The sequence below is a fragment of the Diplotaxodon limnothrissa genome, linkage group LG17 (genome assembly GCF_057381915.1).
Source record: "Diplotaxodon limnothrissa isolate DT_005_m linkage group LG17, D_limnothrissa_male_GT1.1, whole genome shotgun sequence".
NCBI lineage: Eukaryota > Metazoa > Chordata > Actinopteri > Cichliformes > Cichlidae > Diplotaxodon > Diplotaxodon limnothrissa.
Window position 1 is genome coordinate 23352122 of NC_140612.1, and position 16936 is coordinate 23369057.

Sequence of the window (16936 nt, forward strand, 5' to 3'; positions counted from 1 at the left end):
TGTTTTTACACACACACAAAAATAGTTTCATTTTATTTCATACACCAGGTATAAATTAGGCATTAGATGTTGTCTTCATTGTATCTGCTCGGCTGAGTAGAATACAGCTTTCAGTTTTGGGGGCTGTGGGTGTCTCACTTAACCTCGGCTCCATATTTACAAAAGCCTGTAGAAATATGTTTTTGCTACTGTGCTGAAAGGTCAATGAAAGAGTTGGCTTGAAAGTATTTGTAGATGTTTTTTGGACATGCGCAGATGGGGGATGCCATATTGGAACAGGAGGGGGGGCAGCAGCAGCTGAAAGACGTCGCTTGCGTAGCTCGCGGGAACGAGAGAGAGAGAGAGAGAGAGAAAAGGCAGAGGGGGGTCACGAGAAGGAGAGGCAACAAAAAAAAACTTGGACAGGTAAGACAGGTGACGGCTCCGGCGGTCCTGAGCAGGGGGGGGGGGGGGTTTATGGGGGGACGGGGTTTGAGGGGGGACGGGGGGGGGGGAGGTTTTATCGGCGAAATAAACACAGGCAGAGTTATTTTTTTCCTCCTCCTCCGCTTTGAAACAGCGAAGTGCTCCTGAGACGGTTTCTGTAGAAACGAGATAATATAGTCGCGAGCTTTCGTTCACGAGCCCAAGTTGCTCAAAGTGTCTCGCACGCGCTGTAATTAACAGCTTTCACCGGCGGAGAGGACGTTGTCTCGTGGCACTCTCGGTAATATCGTTTATTGCCTTGTTATTTTTTTTATTTATTTATTTTGCCTGTTAGCATGTGTTCTGCCATTTACTGCTTTGAAAACAACACAATTTATAACAATTCGTGGGGAAAATAGGAGTGAGTGGCGGCTCGTGTGTTATTTGATGTGTTTCTTTAATGCTGTGTTTTATATGGACGCGACGCAATTTTGTTTGGCGTGAGCACGAAGTTGATTTTAAAGATTAACGCCAGAAATGACTTATTGCCGTCATTCTCATATAGATGAGTCATGTGGGATTTTTTTCCCGTCATCTTTAGATGCGTAAAAGCCTTCGGAAAATACCGGACACTGCCAAAATGTCAAACCACTTTCAACATGGCGGGTTATGGTGATCGTAGGGGGAAAACTGCGCCTTAAAATCTTTGAACGAGGAAAAAATAAAACGACGGCAGATAAAGCGTCCGGTTCGGTTTCTTTTGGTGGACATGGACGAGGTTTAATCAATTAAATTCAAAGTGTGCATTTGGCAACTCCGTGGGAGTTTTTTTCCGCTGCAGTTTTGAGTGTGCAAAGTACATGACCGGAGTGCCAGCCAGCCTGCTGGTCGGCTACACCCCTCACAGCCTCATCTTCCTTATGTGCACTTAACGTTTCCTCTTTCACTTTTATCAAAAATGCTGTGGCTCATTCGATGCTTCTAGATCGCCGTGTGTCAGATTAATACTGTTTTCCTTATAAAACCAACAGGGTGATTTTGATCCCCCCTGCAATCTTAGATTAATATGTTGACGTTGGCACAGTCGGGCGAGAAAAAATTCTTTCGCTGTGTTGTTTTCTCTGCGGGGATTTCTTTTTTTTTTTTTTCTGAGTGATTAAGCAGATAATTGGGTAAAACCACATGCGTATTTATTTAATTATTTCTCTTTTTCTTTGCGAGGTGCTTCGCAAAAATCAATTTCTTTCTTTTTTAGTGGCTTTACAATATTCCAGAGGATTCCACCTCCTGATTAAATTCGTCACCATAATGAGCAGAAACAATAAAGACTGCGTAACGGAGCCCCAGATAGAGGTTCGGCATGAATAAATCATGCTTTTAGACTTCTTGTGGCTCCAAAGATTTTTTCCACGACGCTGCGAGTGGGAATGCGTGAGCGCAGGCGTGCGGATAAAGGGAAAACGCCTAAAATGAGCACTTTTAAAGGAGAAAATGCGAAGATGGTCATAATGTTAAACATACATAATCCATTTTCTCCACGGGAAAGACCAATACGAGACCAGCTGATTATCATTTTTGGTGGTTTGGCTTTTTATTTATTCATTTATTTTAAAAGTGTCATCCAACAGCCATTTATCACGCGGCTGTTTTTTTTGATCAGGCATTGTATGCTAATCCACTGGTGAGCGTTTCAGGAAAAGAGGCAATCACATATTCTGCACAGATAAGAGAAGCAAAGATAGAAAGAGTCCAGTTCTTTCTTTCTTTCTTTCTTTCTTTCTTTCTTTCTTTCTTTCTTTCTGCTGGCATCACACTTACTCTCCCCCCTTATTTGAATAAGGGGAGGAGGTAGGCAAATATCAGCTTCTCCTCCTGCTTTCCAAAAGCCTTGGATTTGCAGGCTGTCCATGTTATGCAAGTGTGTTTTGTGGAAGTTGTAAGAATGCTCTGGGATGTGGGAGTTTCACCCCTTGTTTCCTCTCTCTTTTATTTATTTATTTATTTGTGGTCCTGAGGGGCAGATGCTTGTTTGCCCGACGTCATTTCATGCTTATGTTTTCAGTGAGGGATCACAGGCAGTTCTAATTGGGGAATAAAGCACATTGGGTGCGTTGTGTGCACATCTATGTTAAAAACAGCAGGAATTAAGAGTTAGAAACAGAGGACAAATTGTTATATGATAACATCCTGTTGCCAAGAGGAAACAACTCTTGGATAGCTCTAAAAGAAGAGAACCTAATACGGAGTAATGCAATAAAACCCAAGCCCAAGCAGTGGTAGTTAATCTCCTAAATCCCCTATTAAATCTTTGGCATGGATGGGTTTAGAGAAAGGCAAGAAGACAGCACGTGGATGCCCGAGCGCCCCATCAGGGGCTAATCAATTAAAAAAAAAACTCTTCTCAATCCAAGACAATTGGGGCACAAATGTCCTGCGTCTGAGATTAAACACTCTCAGAGCAGTTTAATCCCCTGGTGACCAATCTGGGCTGTTTCCTCCAGGAGGCTGCAGGTCAGCAGGCTTCATCAAGTACAAATGCGAAACTCCCAGAAAAAAACTCCTTCAAAAATTTGGCTTGTTTTTTGGATGAACGCTGAGGGGAACTGTTAACACTGAGTCAGAACAAACAAACGTCCCTCAGGGTTTGGAAAACTTGTTTATCCAGTGAGGGATCAATTTAAGGAAAAGCTCAGCTTGCGCTGGTATGGAGTAGTCAGTGTAGAAAACATTGTTGTTTAAGCCGACTTCCAGTGGTTCATTGCAATATTTAATTTTATGTAGGAGGATAGGGGGAGTTTAGTTCTCCTGTTTCCAAACTTTACACGCATAGAAATTAATTTTAAAGCCTGTGTCTTGTGAAAACTCATTGTAAAGCACCTTTAGGCACATAGATGTGAGCTTTCTTTCCTCAAGACCCCAAAGTACTTCATTAATTTGATAAAATGAGCATATGTGACCTTTTATTCCAGAGACTATTCAAGGAGTTTACAAGTATAATAAATATGTGCAGTGACTTCTAGGGAAATGAGCAATGCTAGCCAAAAGTATTTGAACAATGACACATTTCCTGGTTTTTTTGTGGGTTTTTTTGTTTGTTTGTTTTTTACTTCCAGCATACTGGAAATAAAACCTTCAGCTTAAATGTTTCGAGGGTGTTCTCATCATGTATTGAGCTAATTAGTGTGGGGAATGGTTGGTGCGTTTAAAAAAAAAAAAAAAAAACATTCTGCCTCCAGTTGCTGGGAAGTGCAGGTGGACAATGATAGGGCTGCAGTCGCTGCACTTTTCATCTCGTGTGGTTGTTAAAGCCCTCAAATTAAAGCTCAAAGTCACTTTAACCACAGGGCTTACTCTCTTTCTTTCAGTTCAGAGAAAACGGGCTACAGTGTAGCACCAAAACAGCTCAGAAAGGTGCATTGTTCCTCGCCCTATTGAGGGCTGTGCATACATGGTGCAATTTTTCAAAGGTTTGAGGCAACCTTGTGCTACAGTGACTCAGATGGATGTAGGATTTGTTGTGCTTCATTTCTGTTAAAACAAATTAGATGGAGTTGAAGCTGAGAGTATTGAGAACAAGTTCAATAACACCAGTGTTACTGACTCATCGTTTCATGGCTGTAACTTCTCTTCCTCTCATTTTTCGGTGGAAGTAAAGACTGGAGAGGAAAAAAAAACATTTCACATATGTGTTTCTTATGATGGGTGAACAGGCGAAGAAGTGTGTTTGAAATTCTGGATTAGGCAGAACTAAAACTGGTAAAAATCTGATATTTTAAAGTTCAAACAGGAGGTTATGACTTTGGGAGTCAATTGTCATGCATTGAAAATTCACATCAGCTCAAAAATCTTAGAGCTATCCAATGTACGATGATATAAAATCGACAAAAGCTGCAAATTGTGGATCGTTGTTTCTGTTTTTAAAATAACAAACCATAAAAAGTAGTTAAAAGATGTCAATCAGGCTCTAGATTGCTTTGCTGAGGTGTTGAAATAAGCAGATGTAGAGTGAATGTGAAACTGCAAGTTTTTAAAGAGAATTTTAAGGAAAAGAAACGAGCTGCTCATCCTCCTCCTACTGTTTGATAGCAGTGTTTGAGCACTCTGATGAGTTTAATGAGTGCTGTGGAAGGCTGCTGACGACAGTGATGTATCAGTGCTGAAGATTGTAGTGTACTTAGGCAGAGAGTGGGGGATAAGGGCAGCAAACAGCAGCGTCATGTGAGCCAAATTAGCTCAGCGTGTTGTTTACGCAATGGATGCACGCCGGAGCCACTGTGGGACGCAAGGGGGTGTGTGTTCTGTGGTGGGGGATGGCGCGCACACACACACACAGTTAGTTGTTGAGGCTGTCACAGCCTTTGTGCTGCAGCCTCACAGTTCTACATACACTCGCAGCTCCAACAGGCGTGCGAGGACGAGGAGAAGTGTTTTCCTTTCCTGTGGATTTTAAGGCTCTTTCTTTTGTTCTCTTTTTTGGAAGCAGGACTTCAGTGTGTTTTCATCAGAGGATTGCTGGATGCGCATCACAGTTTTGTTTTATTTCTTCTTCTTTTTTCCCATGTGGGTGCACATCAGGTTGGGTACTTAATCACGGAGTATTTTTTGCTCTTTTGGATATTGATTTTCATAGTTGAGAGCAACAACCCCATGAGCTTGGAGTTGTTTTCTTCTTGATTGAGGATCGCTGTGTGACAGCAACATGCCTCAGCTCTAATTGCCAGGTTGATGAAAATGGGTGTAAGTCGGTGAGTGATTCATTGGTGATGTGACTGCATGACCAAGAACAACCACCAGGCAAGTGACAAGCATAGCCTGTTGTTGTGAATATAATGAACTGATGATTGTTTTGATTGTTTTTCTTTGTTTTATTCATGGAATAATGCCAGCGTTGGATAGACTTTTGGTTTTTATTCCTTTAGGATTTACTTTATTGCTTAAAATTCCTTTTACTGCACAAGTCTCATGGTTTCTACGTGCTGTCTTGGCATTTTTAAGTGTATTTATACAGCTTTAATGATGCACTGCAAGGAGTGATCATCAGTGAATTGTATTTTTTAGGTTGGAGGATTTGCTTGTTTTCTCTGCTTTGTATTAGAGGGTAAGACATCCTTTATTGATTCCTGTAGGAAATAAGTCTCTGCAGTTCACCTATCTTAGTTATGATCGGCAGTAGGCAGCAGCTGTGCAGCAGCTCCGGATGTGTACAGGTTCCTTGGTTAAAGCCACATTAATGGGAAAATTAACTTGTCATGTTTTTGATGCTGTGAAGATCATTGCAGACATGGGAGAACTGCTCAGAGAAGGGACCTGCTGTGAGGGTTGTGGACTAATGAGACATTTAAGGAGTTGAGGGAGGACTCAGTGAAAATGTTCACTATATTTTTGCATGATTTAGTAATAATTATAACCTAAACCAAGGACGTCAAACTCATTTTGCATTGCAGGTCATATACAGCCTTATGTTACATTAAAACTTCCATTTCTGTCTATGTGTAAAGAAATGTAACTACACATGTAGTCAATGTGATATCTAAATATAAGATAAAAGGTGCAATTTAAGGAGTTTGTCTCAGTTTTTGCACATGATAAAGGGCCGCTGTAGTAAATGAAAGAAATCTGTCAGTATGACTCTTTGTGCTTAAATTGTAAGAAGCAAATGTGTAAAATTATAGAAATGTATAAATTAATTACTTTGTATTGGGAATTTTATGACAGAGGTCTTTATCTATAGGAAAAGCTGTAAATATTGTGAAAATACAATTAAAAGTCAAAAATTTATGTTGTCCTTCACATTTTCCAAAGCTATTCAGTTGGCCGGTTTGGAGTCTTCACCAGGGTGATTCTGGTCCCCGGGCCTTATGTTTGACACGCCTGGCCTAAACAGTTAATCAGTCAATGTGCAAATGGTGAAATAGTTGAACTGATTAACTAAATACAGAGAAACAGAATTAAAAAGAAAAACAATACCACATAAAACGGGTTGGGAAAGGTAAAAACAAACAGCCCAGTCACATTTACAGTTGAGTTTTGTAGTTTTGTGAGGAGGGGAAGAAACTAACCTTTGGATCAAAGGGTTAGGGTGAAGCTGGTTTGCTAATCAACACCTGGAAGCATGTTTTACCTGTTAGGATTTGCATTAGGTTGAAGGTTATTAGCAGGATTACAAACCAAAAAGACAAAAGAAGTAGAGTAAGTTGCAGGTATTTCTGTATAATAACAGAAAGCCACAAGAAAAAGGTTAAAACTTAATATCAGGACATGGTTACCTGTTTTCTTTTTTATTATTTTTTTATTACAGTTCTTTCCAACAATATTCAGTTAACACATTAGCTTAGCTAATGATATAAAGGATCAAAAGAAACGTGTTTATGGTTGTTAGCGTTACACAGTTACGCTTCCTTCAGTATGTGCCAGAAATACATATTTACGGTCAGACAGTATTTCCTCTTTAGTCTTCCATATTTAGTTACAGTGACATGATTCTGCTCTTCTGTATTATTCTCTTGCCTCAGGTGCCTGGATGCATATTTTCTGGTCACACTTATTTGCAGACTTGTTTGCTTAGTCATGTTATTCCAGTTTTTCTACTTTGTTTGACTCTGACTGGTTATCTGATGCAGTTTTGCTGTGGTATGAAAATGAACACAGCATGCAAGATATTGGAAAAGCACACAGGCAGAGGAGGGAGAGGATGATTTTAATGATGCAGAAAACTGCTGTGCTTTTTACTGTTTTGAAAATATCAGCTGACTTGTGTTAAGTTTCTGAAGGTGGCATTCTTTTCTTTTTAGCACATTAAGACAAACTGGCTGTTGCTGGTTGTGGTAACCACCCACTTCTTCTTTTGTTTATTCTCAAGAAAATGGAAATACAGTGTGCACAATTTCCAAGGAAATTCTCATCAAATACTGGCTGTTTATGTGTGCAAACCTCAAGGTTTTGTGAACTGTGTCGATTCGTTCGTGTTATTGTAAGCGAAGAGCAGTAAAATCATCTGTTTCCTGGAAGGCTCTTGGACTATTCTGGACAGAGGGCAGATTGAACATTATCTGATTTAAATTAGAGCTTTGATTGAATTTATCTTTTCTGGTGCAGGGCTGTCAAGGAAGGCGAGAGATGCTGTGAAGAAGAATTGAAAGATCTCAGGTTTAAAGGTTAATGCTCAACAGGAAGTCAAACGGGCAGCATGCAGTCTCACACTCAGGAGCAGCCACTGGCCCTCACTACAGTGAAGCCACACTATCCCACCAATGGGAAAGAAGAAGAGGTGAACACAGGTAAGACCCTGCACTGCTTTTTTTAACCATAATGTGGCCAGGGTGGTTTCATGTTGCAGCCCTCATCAGATCAACAGATTGGTGCGGTTGACACAGATGAAAATGCGTCTGAGGAATCTCACTAACAAGATGGGAAACAGAGAATGCCACTTGTGTCACAAAGACATGCTCTAATTCTCTCTGTAGATTTCTCCTTTAGGTCAGCAGTAAGGGTATGTCCCTGGCTGTTTATTGCTTGAACTGAATTCTCCTGTCCTCATGGCTTAGTCACGAGAAGCATGTATTTTTTCCTGTGTATTCAAAGATGGCTGTTATGTAACACCTATGCCCATACCGTTACGTGGAAGCCCACTTTACAGGCTGTTTTGTCATTGCACATGAACATGTCAGGATACGTTACTGGCCTGTATCCGAGGCACATTCTGGACTTGCAGTTGTTGTGCTACTTTCTCTTTCTAAAGAAAACATAAAATGTGAGCTAAATGCCAGTTTGATGTGTTTGCAATCCTGAGCGAAGGTGCAAATTTAAGTTTTTGTTCATGATGGGACATTTTTAACACTTCTTATACCTGAAACTGAACCAGTGGAGTATAAGTTGTAAAATGACTTTGATTTATCATTTAACTACAGGGAGTGCAAAATTATTAGGCAAGTTGTATTTTTGAGGAATAATTTTGTTATTGAACAACAACCATGTTCTCAATGAACCCAAAAAACTCATTAATATCAAAGCTGAATGTTTTTGGAAGTAGTTTTTAGTTTGTTTTTAGTTTTAGCTATTTTAGGGGGATATCTGTGTGTGCAGGTGACTATTACTGTGCATAATTATTAGGCAACTTAACAAAAAACAAATAAATACCCATTTCAATTATTTATTTTTACCAGTGAAACCAATATAACATCTCCACATTCACAAATATACATTTCTGACATTCAAAAACAAAACCAAAACAAATCAGCGACCAATATAGCCACCTTTCTTTGCAAGGACACTCAAAAGCCTGCCATCCATGGATTCTGTCAGTGTTTTGATCTGTTCACCATCAACATTGCGTGCAGCAGCAACCACAGCCTCCCAGACACTGTTCAGAGAGGTGTACTGTTTTCCCTCCTTGTAAATCTCACATTTGATGATGGACCACAGGTTCTCAATGGGGTTCAGATCAGGTGAACAAGGTGGCCATGTCATTAGTTATTCTTCTTTTATACCCTTTCTTGCCAGCCACGCTGTGGAGTACTTGGACGCGTGTGATGGAGCATTGTCCTGCATGGAAATCATGTTTTTCTTGAAGGATGCAGACTTCTTCCTGTACCACTGCTTGAAGAAGGTGTCTTCCAGAAACTGGCAGTAGGACTGGGAGTTGAGCTTGACTCCATCCTCAACCCGAATAGGCCCCACAAGCTCATCTTTGATGATACCAGCCCAAACCAGTACTCCACCTCCACCTTGCTGGCGTCTGAGTCGGACTGGAGCTCTCTGCCCTTTACCAATCCAGCCACGGGCCCATCCATCTGGCCCATCAAGACTCACTCTCATTTCATCAGTCCATAAAACCTTAGAAAAACCAGTCTTGAGATATTTCTTGGCCCAGTCTTGACGTTTCAGCTTGTGTGTCTTGTTCAGTGGTGGTCGTCTTTCAGCCTTTCTTACCTTGGCCATGTCTCTGAGTATTGCACACCTTGTGCTTTTGGGCACTCCAGTGATGTTGCAGCTCTGAAATATGGCCAAACTGGTGGCAAGTGGCATCTTGGCAGCTGCACGCTTGACTTTTCTCAGTTCATGGGCAGTTATTTTGCGCCTTGGTTTTTCCACACGCTTCTTGCGACCCTGTTGACTATTTTGAATGAAACGCTTGATTGTTCGATGATCACGCTTCAGAAGCTTTGCAATTTTGAGACTGCTGCATCCCTCTGCAAGATATCTCACTATTTTTGACTTTTCTGAGCCTGTCAAGTCCTTCTTTTGACCCATTTTGCCAAAGGAAAGGAAGTTGCCTAATAATTATGCACACCTGATATAGGGTGTTGATGTCATTAGACCACACCCCTTCTCATTACAGAGATGCACATCACCTAATATGCTTAATTGGTAGTAGGCTTTCGAGCCTATACAGCTTGGAGTAAGACAACATGCATGAAGAGGATGATGTGGACAAAATACTCATTTGCCTAATAATTCTGCACTCCCTGTAAGAGAAGCTGAGGCGACATGCACTGACATATCGTGTAACTTAATGTTGGTGTTAAATTGCTTATTTTTGTGTTTCTTGTGTAAGGTGTCCCAAAAAACACAGTACAAGGCGCACATGTGTTCATATCTGCAGAAAATAGCCTGTTTGTCATCTGAAGTGTTGTCAGTTCCTCTTTTGATTGTATTTTCAGATGCAGGCACTTTTAATAGCATAACCATTTCAGTTAGCAGTTGTGTGTTGCACACAGGAAAGTTATCTCTCTTACCTCACCCATCTTATTGTCAGACTCTTTAAACTGATATCATGAATTTAAATTTGCACTAATAATGTTAAGTTGACACAAATACCCAAGGTACACCTGGACTAACCTCGAGGTGCTCTGTTGGGCCACAGGACACAGCTTGGAAACCACTGCGGTGGATTATGACAGATCTCATATGTACAGAATGAATTTACTATGCAGTGTGAATCTAGAACATATGTGGAGGGAGCTCCATGGCAACATGTTCCAAGCAGTTTATTCTGCATTGTCAGGCAGTCTCTATGTAATATGAAATTGTCTGAATTTTGGCTGATGATCAGAAACAAGAAAAAACATGTACTAATTTAATAATATACAAAGTGAAAAATGACCACTAAGGGGAGGAAGCCACGTATGTCCATTCATGGGAAAAATGAGAGCAGACACTTCAGTCTATTAGAAACAAACTCCATCAAAATAGCAGCTCGCTACCATCTCCTCTCATTACACAGAACAGGTTCAGTCCCTCAGTTTTCACTCTGAGGAGTCTCCAGAGATTCGGCACACACTGAAACACACACACAGACACACACACACAGCCTTCACATACTTCACTCACACAGAAACATACTGATGGGGAAAAAAACCCTGACGCATGCCTCGACTGCATCAGCTTCAGTCACCTTCAGGAGAAACATTAATGACATTATGTAAGACAACCTGCAGCACGCTGTGCACGCAAACTGCCTCCAGATAGTTTACTGTGGATTTTGTGCTTAGGCAAAATTAGCTACATTTACAAGAAATTACAGCTCTGTGTTTAATTGCTACCTGCATTAGGGATGCACTGAGATATGGGCCAACAGCTGCTTAGGCCTGTTAATAAATAAGATGACATTTTCCAGTGGCAGTGCCTGATGTTCTTGTTGTGTAACAACAATTTTAAACTGTCTAAATATTCAAAGGGAGTGTGATGAAGAGCTGAAAGCCTCCGTTCTTATTAGGTATATTTCCTTGTTTCCTGGGCACGAATGAGGCAATAAGTAACAGTAAAAACAAAAATCAGCTGGGAGCTAAATTGTTGTTTTAAGTATCTGTCTTATTGTTGGTTAATGTACAGTTGACTTTTGTTCATTTAGATGCAGATTCGATGGAGGAAGAGGTGGAGTTTAACTGGGAGGAGTACCTGGAGGAGAATGGGGCCGACGCTGCCCCTCACACCAACTTCAAGCATGTGAGTGACTGTCTACAAACTTCACCTGACATGTTAATCCTTTAAATACAGCCTCATAGATAAGTGCCATATGCAGAGATCCTTTAACAACACATGGGAGAGAACCAAAACAGGGCAGTGCTGTGTTCAAGCCTCAACAGAGGATTCAGTGTCTTTGTTTCCTTGTGACGCACGCGTTGTTGGGCGACCTTTGGCATTTCTTTTTCTTTTTTTTAAAATACCATTTTAGGTACCTAATTAGGTACCAAAGAAAACATGACAATAGATGCAAATAAATAACATAATAAGGACCAGCTGTTCATTCACTTTTCCTGAGACTATATTTGAATGTTATCATCATACCCAGTCTTTCCTGTTTTCTTGCCCTGAAGTAGGTGTGGCAAATGAAAGCAGTCATTATAATGATATTAGGACATTATCTAAGTATCACCAGTGTAGCATTTTTCTCCTTTCAACAATGTGTTCATATGTCTTTCTTGATAGTCTTGGACTACCACATTTCTGGCCGAGTGAATTTTTTGAGGACTGTTTTCTGTTGGGCAAATCAAGACAGCATGATTTTTAGTCAAAACAAACAGCACTGTTTGTGTTTGTCATAATGAATACCAGTCAGTGCCACCAGTGCAACAGTGTTGCTTTTTGTTGTGTTTTTGTGATAGTTTTTGGACAAAAGTGGAGCTCTGTATCGCAGGATTAGGATATACAGTATGAGACTTCAGAGCCACACACAATAGCGTCTTAGTAGGATTTAATTCATTGTTGCTTTCGGCCTTTTTGTGGAATTTACAAATTTGTATTTGTCAGATCCTGATGAAGACTTGGAGTCAATTTGGTCTATTATGCTTGCTGAACTGCTGCAAGAATAAATTTATTACATGATTTTATCCTAAACAGAGCACCTTTTTTTTTACTATCGACCTTGTTTATGCTCTACTTTTGGATAAGCTTTCAGAGCCATGTAGCACTTATAAATGAATAAATAAATAAAAGAGTATTTCCAAACATGGAATTTATATGTATATTGATTATGTATTTGCATGGAGTTTGCTCACAAATCCTGTGCTTTGTGTGGTGTCCAGACATGTCATCTTTTTGAGATGCATGACGTATGGCAGACCAGTCGTTCCTACTTGCAGCAAAACACTCAGATAGACATGTGCAGTCTGTGTGAAATCTTCAGCGTGACATTAACAAGGTTATTCTGTTGTTAAAGTAATATCAGAACATGAAACTTGAAAGTATAAAGCTCAAGCTCAGTGACTCAGGTTTCACTGTGTTATATTTTATGGGGTAAACTCTCAGTTGGTGCAGCAAGTTACTCAGCTAGCCAGAAGACAATAAAACAGTTTCGAGTAGGCACTAAAACATCTGCATGTTAAAAATCAGCACTTTTTGTGCAAAACTCGCACCAGAGGCTGTGTGGCAAAGTGGCAAAATACTGAGCATGCTAGATATGACTGCGCTGCACTATGCCCAGATCATTATCTTTGTGTGAACTAGAACTGGGTTACAGTTTTAGTTCTCTAGAAAGCTGCATTATCAGATATCAAAACAATGTACCACAGCCTAGAGCTTGTTTAAAAGTGAAATCTATATAATCACTACTGATGCTACTCAGACCACAGATTTTTGGAGAGCTAAGAGGTGAAAGAGAAAGGTACTTTTCTTGGTAGTGAGTCTATAGGCCAACTGTGCTCTGCTTTGCTCTGATTTGCTAGGCTGAAGTTGGTTTGGGCTGTCCTGGTCAGGGCCAGCTGAGGGGTAAACCGGGCCTTGAGTCGACCATCACCGACTATGTTGCCTGCTTAACATGTCGAATTCACCTGCTGTCGCTGATGTTTAGTGTCCATCTCACAGCTCTCCTTCCAGCTGAAGTAGCTTAAATATGTTTATTAGAAGGTGGAAATTGTTTCTGTCTGCTCACAGAAACCACAGAAGAAAGACTAGTAGGGAAGTGGTTTGTCTTTGTGGGCCAGCTGAATGTTCAAGCTGCTGAAACCGAAAACTGTGTTTAATGTTATTTAATTTACATTTAAACCGTTTGGCTTGGTGTCTTTTATGGCATTTTAGTATTTAATTCTGTGAGCCACCCCAAAGGAAGTTGCTCAGGGGTCACCAACTAGTTCACCACTTGTCCAGTTTCCTCAAATTTGTTTTAGGGACACACCATACGGAATATATGCCAGGTTTTTAATGTATTCCTCTTTAGGATGCACCTTGGTGGTGGATAATTACTATTTTATTCTTGTCAGACTGTATCATATTTGGCTTTTTGGGATTTAGTTAAAGAAACTGAAACAATTTGTGTTTTTGTGACAGGCTATAGTAACAAAGTGCCTTAAGATATCATTTAAAATAAGTTTCCTGTGTGTAGATGGGTCCACTGGTTCATTCTTAGAGTTAGGTGTTGCTTTTTATGCTTCAATAATTCACAGGTCTGTGCTCAGCGATTTAACAAACAAAAAACGCATTTCTCCAAAAGTGGTCAGGTACAAGGACTGTACTGAATATCTGTGAAAAAGTAGCAAAGGTCCAAATAAAAGTCTGGCTGCTTGAAAGCAAAATATAAAGGTGGGGGTGGCTCAGGATTTTTGCACAGTACTTTATCTCAGTTGTAAGTTAGTGTATGGGCTCAAAATGTGGTCATAAATATTTTGTACTTGTAAATCGGTTTTGTACTTGTAAATCAGGATTTATATGTGTAAAAAAAATTTGTGTGTGTGTAAAAAAGATTTGTGTGTGCGTAAAAAAGATTTGTATGTGTAAAAAAAGATTTGTGCGTGGGTAAAAAAGATTTGTGTGTGGACTTAGAAAAAAAAACCCTGCAAGTTACAAGTACGAATTTTGACCCTATTTTTCTTCCTTTCATCTGATTGGTCAATGTCATGTCAATCACAAATATAACAATCCAATCAGAGAACAGATGGGTTTGGCTGTCGGAGGGGCACTTTTTTGAACTGCAGGTCCTTGAAGGGTAGCAGCTAGGTCCCCTAATTTTCAGTAGCTGTTGAAAAGGTAAAGTTGTGGTATATGAGTGGTTAGAAATACCATTATTACTTTAGGATTAGTTTAACACAAAGTCAGGGCTGACTCAGGACCATTGCTGTGAGTCACAGTGCGCAGCATAAAAGTCCTTTCACATCGGACGCAGGATGTGCTGCTAATGCTAACTGCTAACTAAAAGCAAAGGATCCAGAATTTGTTGCGCTGGCTGCTGGGCTCTGTGGGTTTTTGCAGCAGCTCTACCTGTACTAGATGCACCTGCTCCTTGTCTTTTCTATCTCTGACTTTATGTCCTCTACAAGAGTTTCTGGGTTTTTTTTGCTAGTTCTTCAAATGTTCAATAAAAACATCTATGCTAATTCATAACAAAGAAAGCTTTGTAATGAAGACTGTCATTTCCAAAACACTGCCCGCCCCTACCCCGCAGTCCGCAGCGCTGTTGAAAAGGCTGTGGAATTCCCTATATTAAACACGTAGACCTGTGACACAAAAATCCCCAAACTCGGACGACCACAGACTGTTTTCCTTCATGGTGATGAAGGAAAACGCTGGGTTGGCATGTAAAAGGGCATTTATTCCCTTCAAGGACCTGCAGTTCAAAAAAAGCGCCCCTCGACAGCCAAACCCATCTGTTCTCTGATTGGATTGTTACATTTGTGATTGACATGACATTGACCAATCAGATGAAAGGAAGAAAAATAGGGTCAAAATTCATACTTGTAACTTGCAGGGGTTTTTTTTGTCCACACACAAATCTTTTTTACGCACGCACAAATCTTTTTTACACATACAAATCTTTTTTTTACCCACACACAAATTTATTTTACACATACAAATCTTTTTTACGCACACACAAATTTTTTTTTACACATACAAATCTTTTTTACACATACAAATCCTGATTTACAAGTACAAAACCGATTTACAAGTACAAAATATTTATGACCACATTTTGAGCCCATATTAGTGCTCTACTGCTGGTGTCTGTATGTACATAGTTTACTTTCTCATCATGCAGTAAGTGGGAACAAAGTCCCCCGGGTCTCCCTCCTCCTGTGTGCAGCACACACGCAGATCCACTGCTCTGCCTGTGCTGCTGCCCAAATTAGAGATTAGTGTTATTGCAGATGGCACTACATGAATAGAGGACAACATTAAATTGTAACAAACCACCCCCACTCTCCACACCCCATATCCTAGTTACAATAGCTGGCTCTAACAGCTTTCCTAGTTACTTTAGATCAGCATCCAAAAATGTAGCACTAATAATTTTATCAAGGAGTCTTTGTTTTTCTTCTTAAACAGAGGGTTAGTTTCAGACTTAAATTTCACTACTGATTAATTACAGGGTTAATAATAATCATATAACGAACAAAAAACGCATGTGGTTTTACATAACTATCTATCTATCTATCTATCTATCTATCTATCTATCTATCTATCTATCTAATTATTTAATTATTTAATTATTTAATTTATTTAATTATTTAATTTATTTAATTTATTTAATTTTTTTTTTACTAGCAGTCCTCCAGAAAAGACACCCTATAAGTAATAGTTACTCAGCTTTGCCTCCATTAATACATTACATCACAGGAGAGGGCCAGATGGGCGAATAGAGCTGATCCTGGATGCGAAGTCTTTATCCACCTCAGATGACCGTGTGTTTGTCCAGCGGAGCAGCTGTCTGCTCTTATGAGACTCACCGCGCTCAGCTGCCGGGAGGACGGGCTTCAGAGGTGTAAAATATGTGTGTCAGTGTCTCACTTTCTTACGTCACTGAGTGTTGAGTGTAATAAAACCAAGATTAAAATATGTGAGTTTTACAAGTGCGCCTCAATGTTGGACAAACTGTCTGTGGTGATTTGAGGGGACGGGGTTTCTTGGGAGCCTAAATTGCCCTGTTGGTAAGTGGATTGAGTCACTGGGAAACAGACCATGAATTCCCCAGAAAAATGTGATTCAGTAAAGTGCAGCCCTCATTTCTCTCTCTGCCTGGACAAATTGAAACAGTGATTTCTCTTGGGCTTGTGCACACACATCCCTGCGCGTGCACACACACACACACACACACACACACACATACACACACACACACACACACACACAGTCAGTGTTTGCTGCTGAGGCTGCCCGTAGCTCTCTTACATAAGCCAGCCAGAGTGATACAGCACGTTTGCATTGTTGTAGCAGGAAGTCACGGGGCCATTTGTATTGTGTTTATTTCTAAGATGTTGGCTTTTCCATTCACTTCTGAGTGTGTGTGTGTGTGTGTGTGTGTGTGTGTGTGTGTGTGTGTGTGTGTGTGTGTGTGTGTGTGTGTGTGTGTGTGTGTGTGTGTGTGTGTGTGTGGTGTTTTTTCTTTTTTTCTAGTGTTGAATGTGAACATCCTGCTGGGCTTGTAATGTTCTCTAGAATTGTACAGCAGCTTGTGGCTATGGTGGAAATGCATTATTCTTTTATATACAGATTTATCGCTTTTTCTGCACAAGGACAAACTGAGAGGCTTTTATTTAACCTGAGGGATTGTTTTAGTCTTTTTCTGAAAGTAATTTGGTTTGGTGAATATTAAAATCTCACCTAC

The 16936-nt window shown here is 40.2% G+C and overlaps 1 protein-coding gene across 1 annotated transcript in view; it reads left to right on the plus strand.

Annotated features, from left to right (window-relative positions):
- The first annotated feature begins 628 nt into the window (after nucleotides 1-628).
- Nucleotides 629-16936, plus strand: part of sfmbt2 (Scm like with four mbt domains 2) — a 63095-nt gene continuing 46787 nt past the window's right edge. The window contains exons 1-3 of the mRNA XM_085376103.1: nucleotides 629-706; nucleotides 7501-7682; nucleotides 11255-11349. Of these exons, the coding sequence (XP_085232229.1) occupies nucleotides 7592-7682; nucleotides 11255-11349 (186 nt within the window). The 5' untranslated portion in view covers nucleotides 629-706; nucleotides 7501-7591. The remainder of the gene's footprint in view (nucleotides 707-7500; nucleotides 7683-11254; nucleotides 11350-16936) is intronic.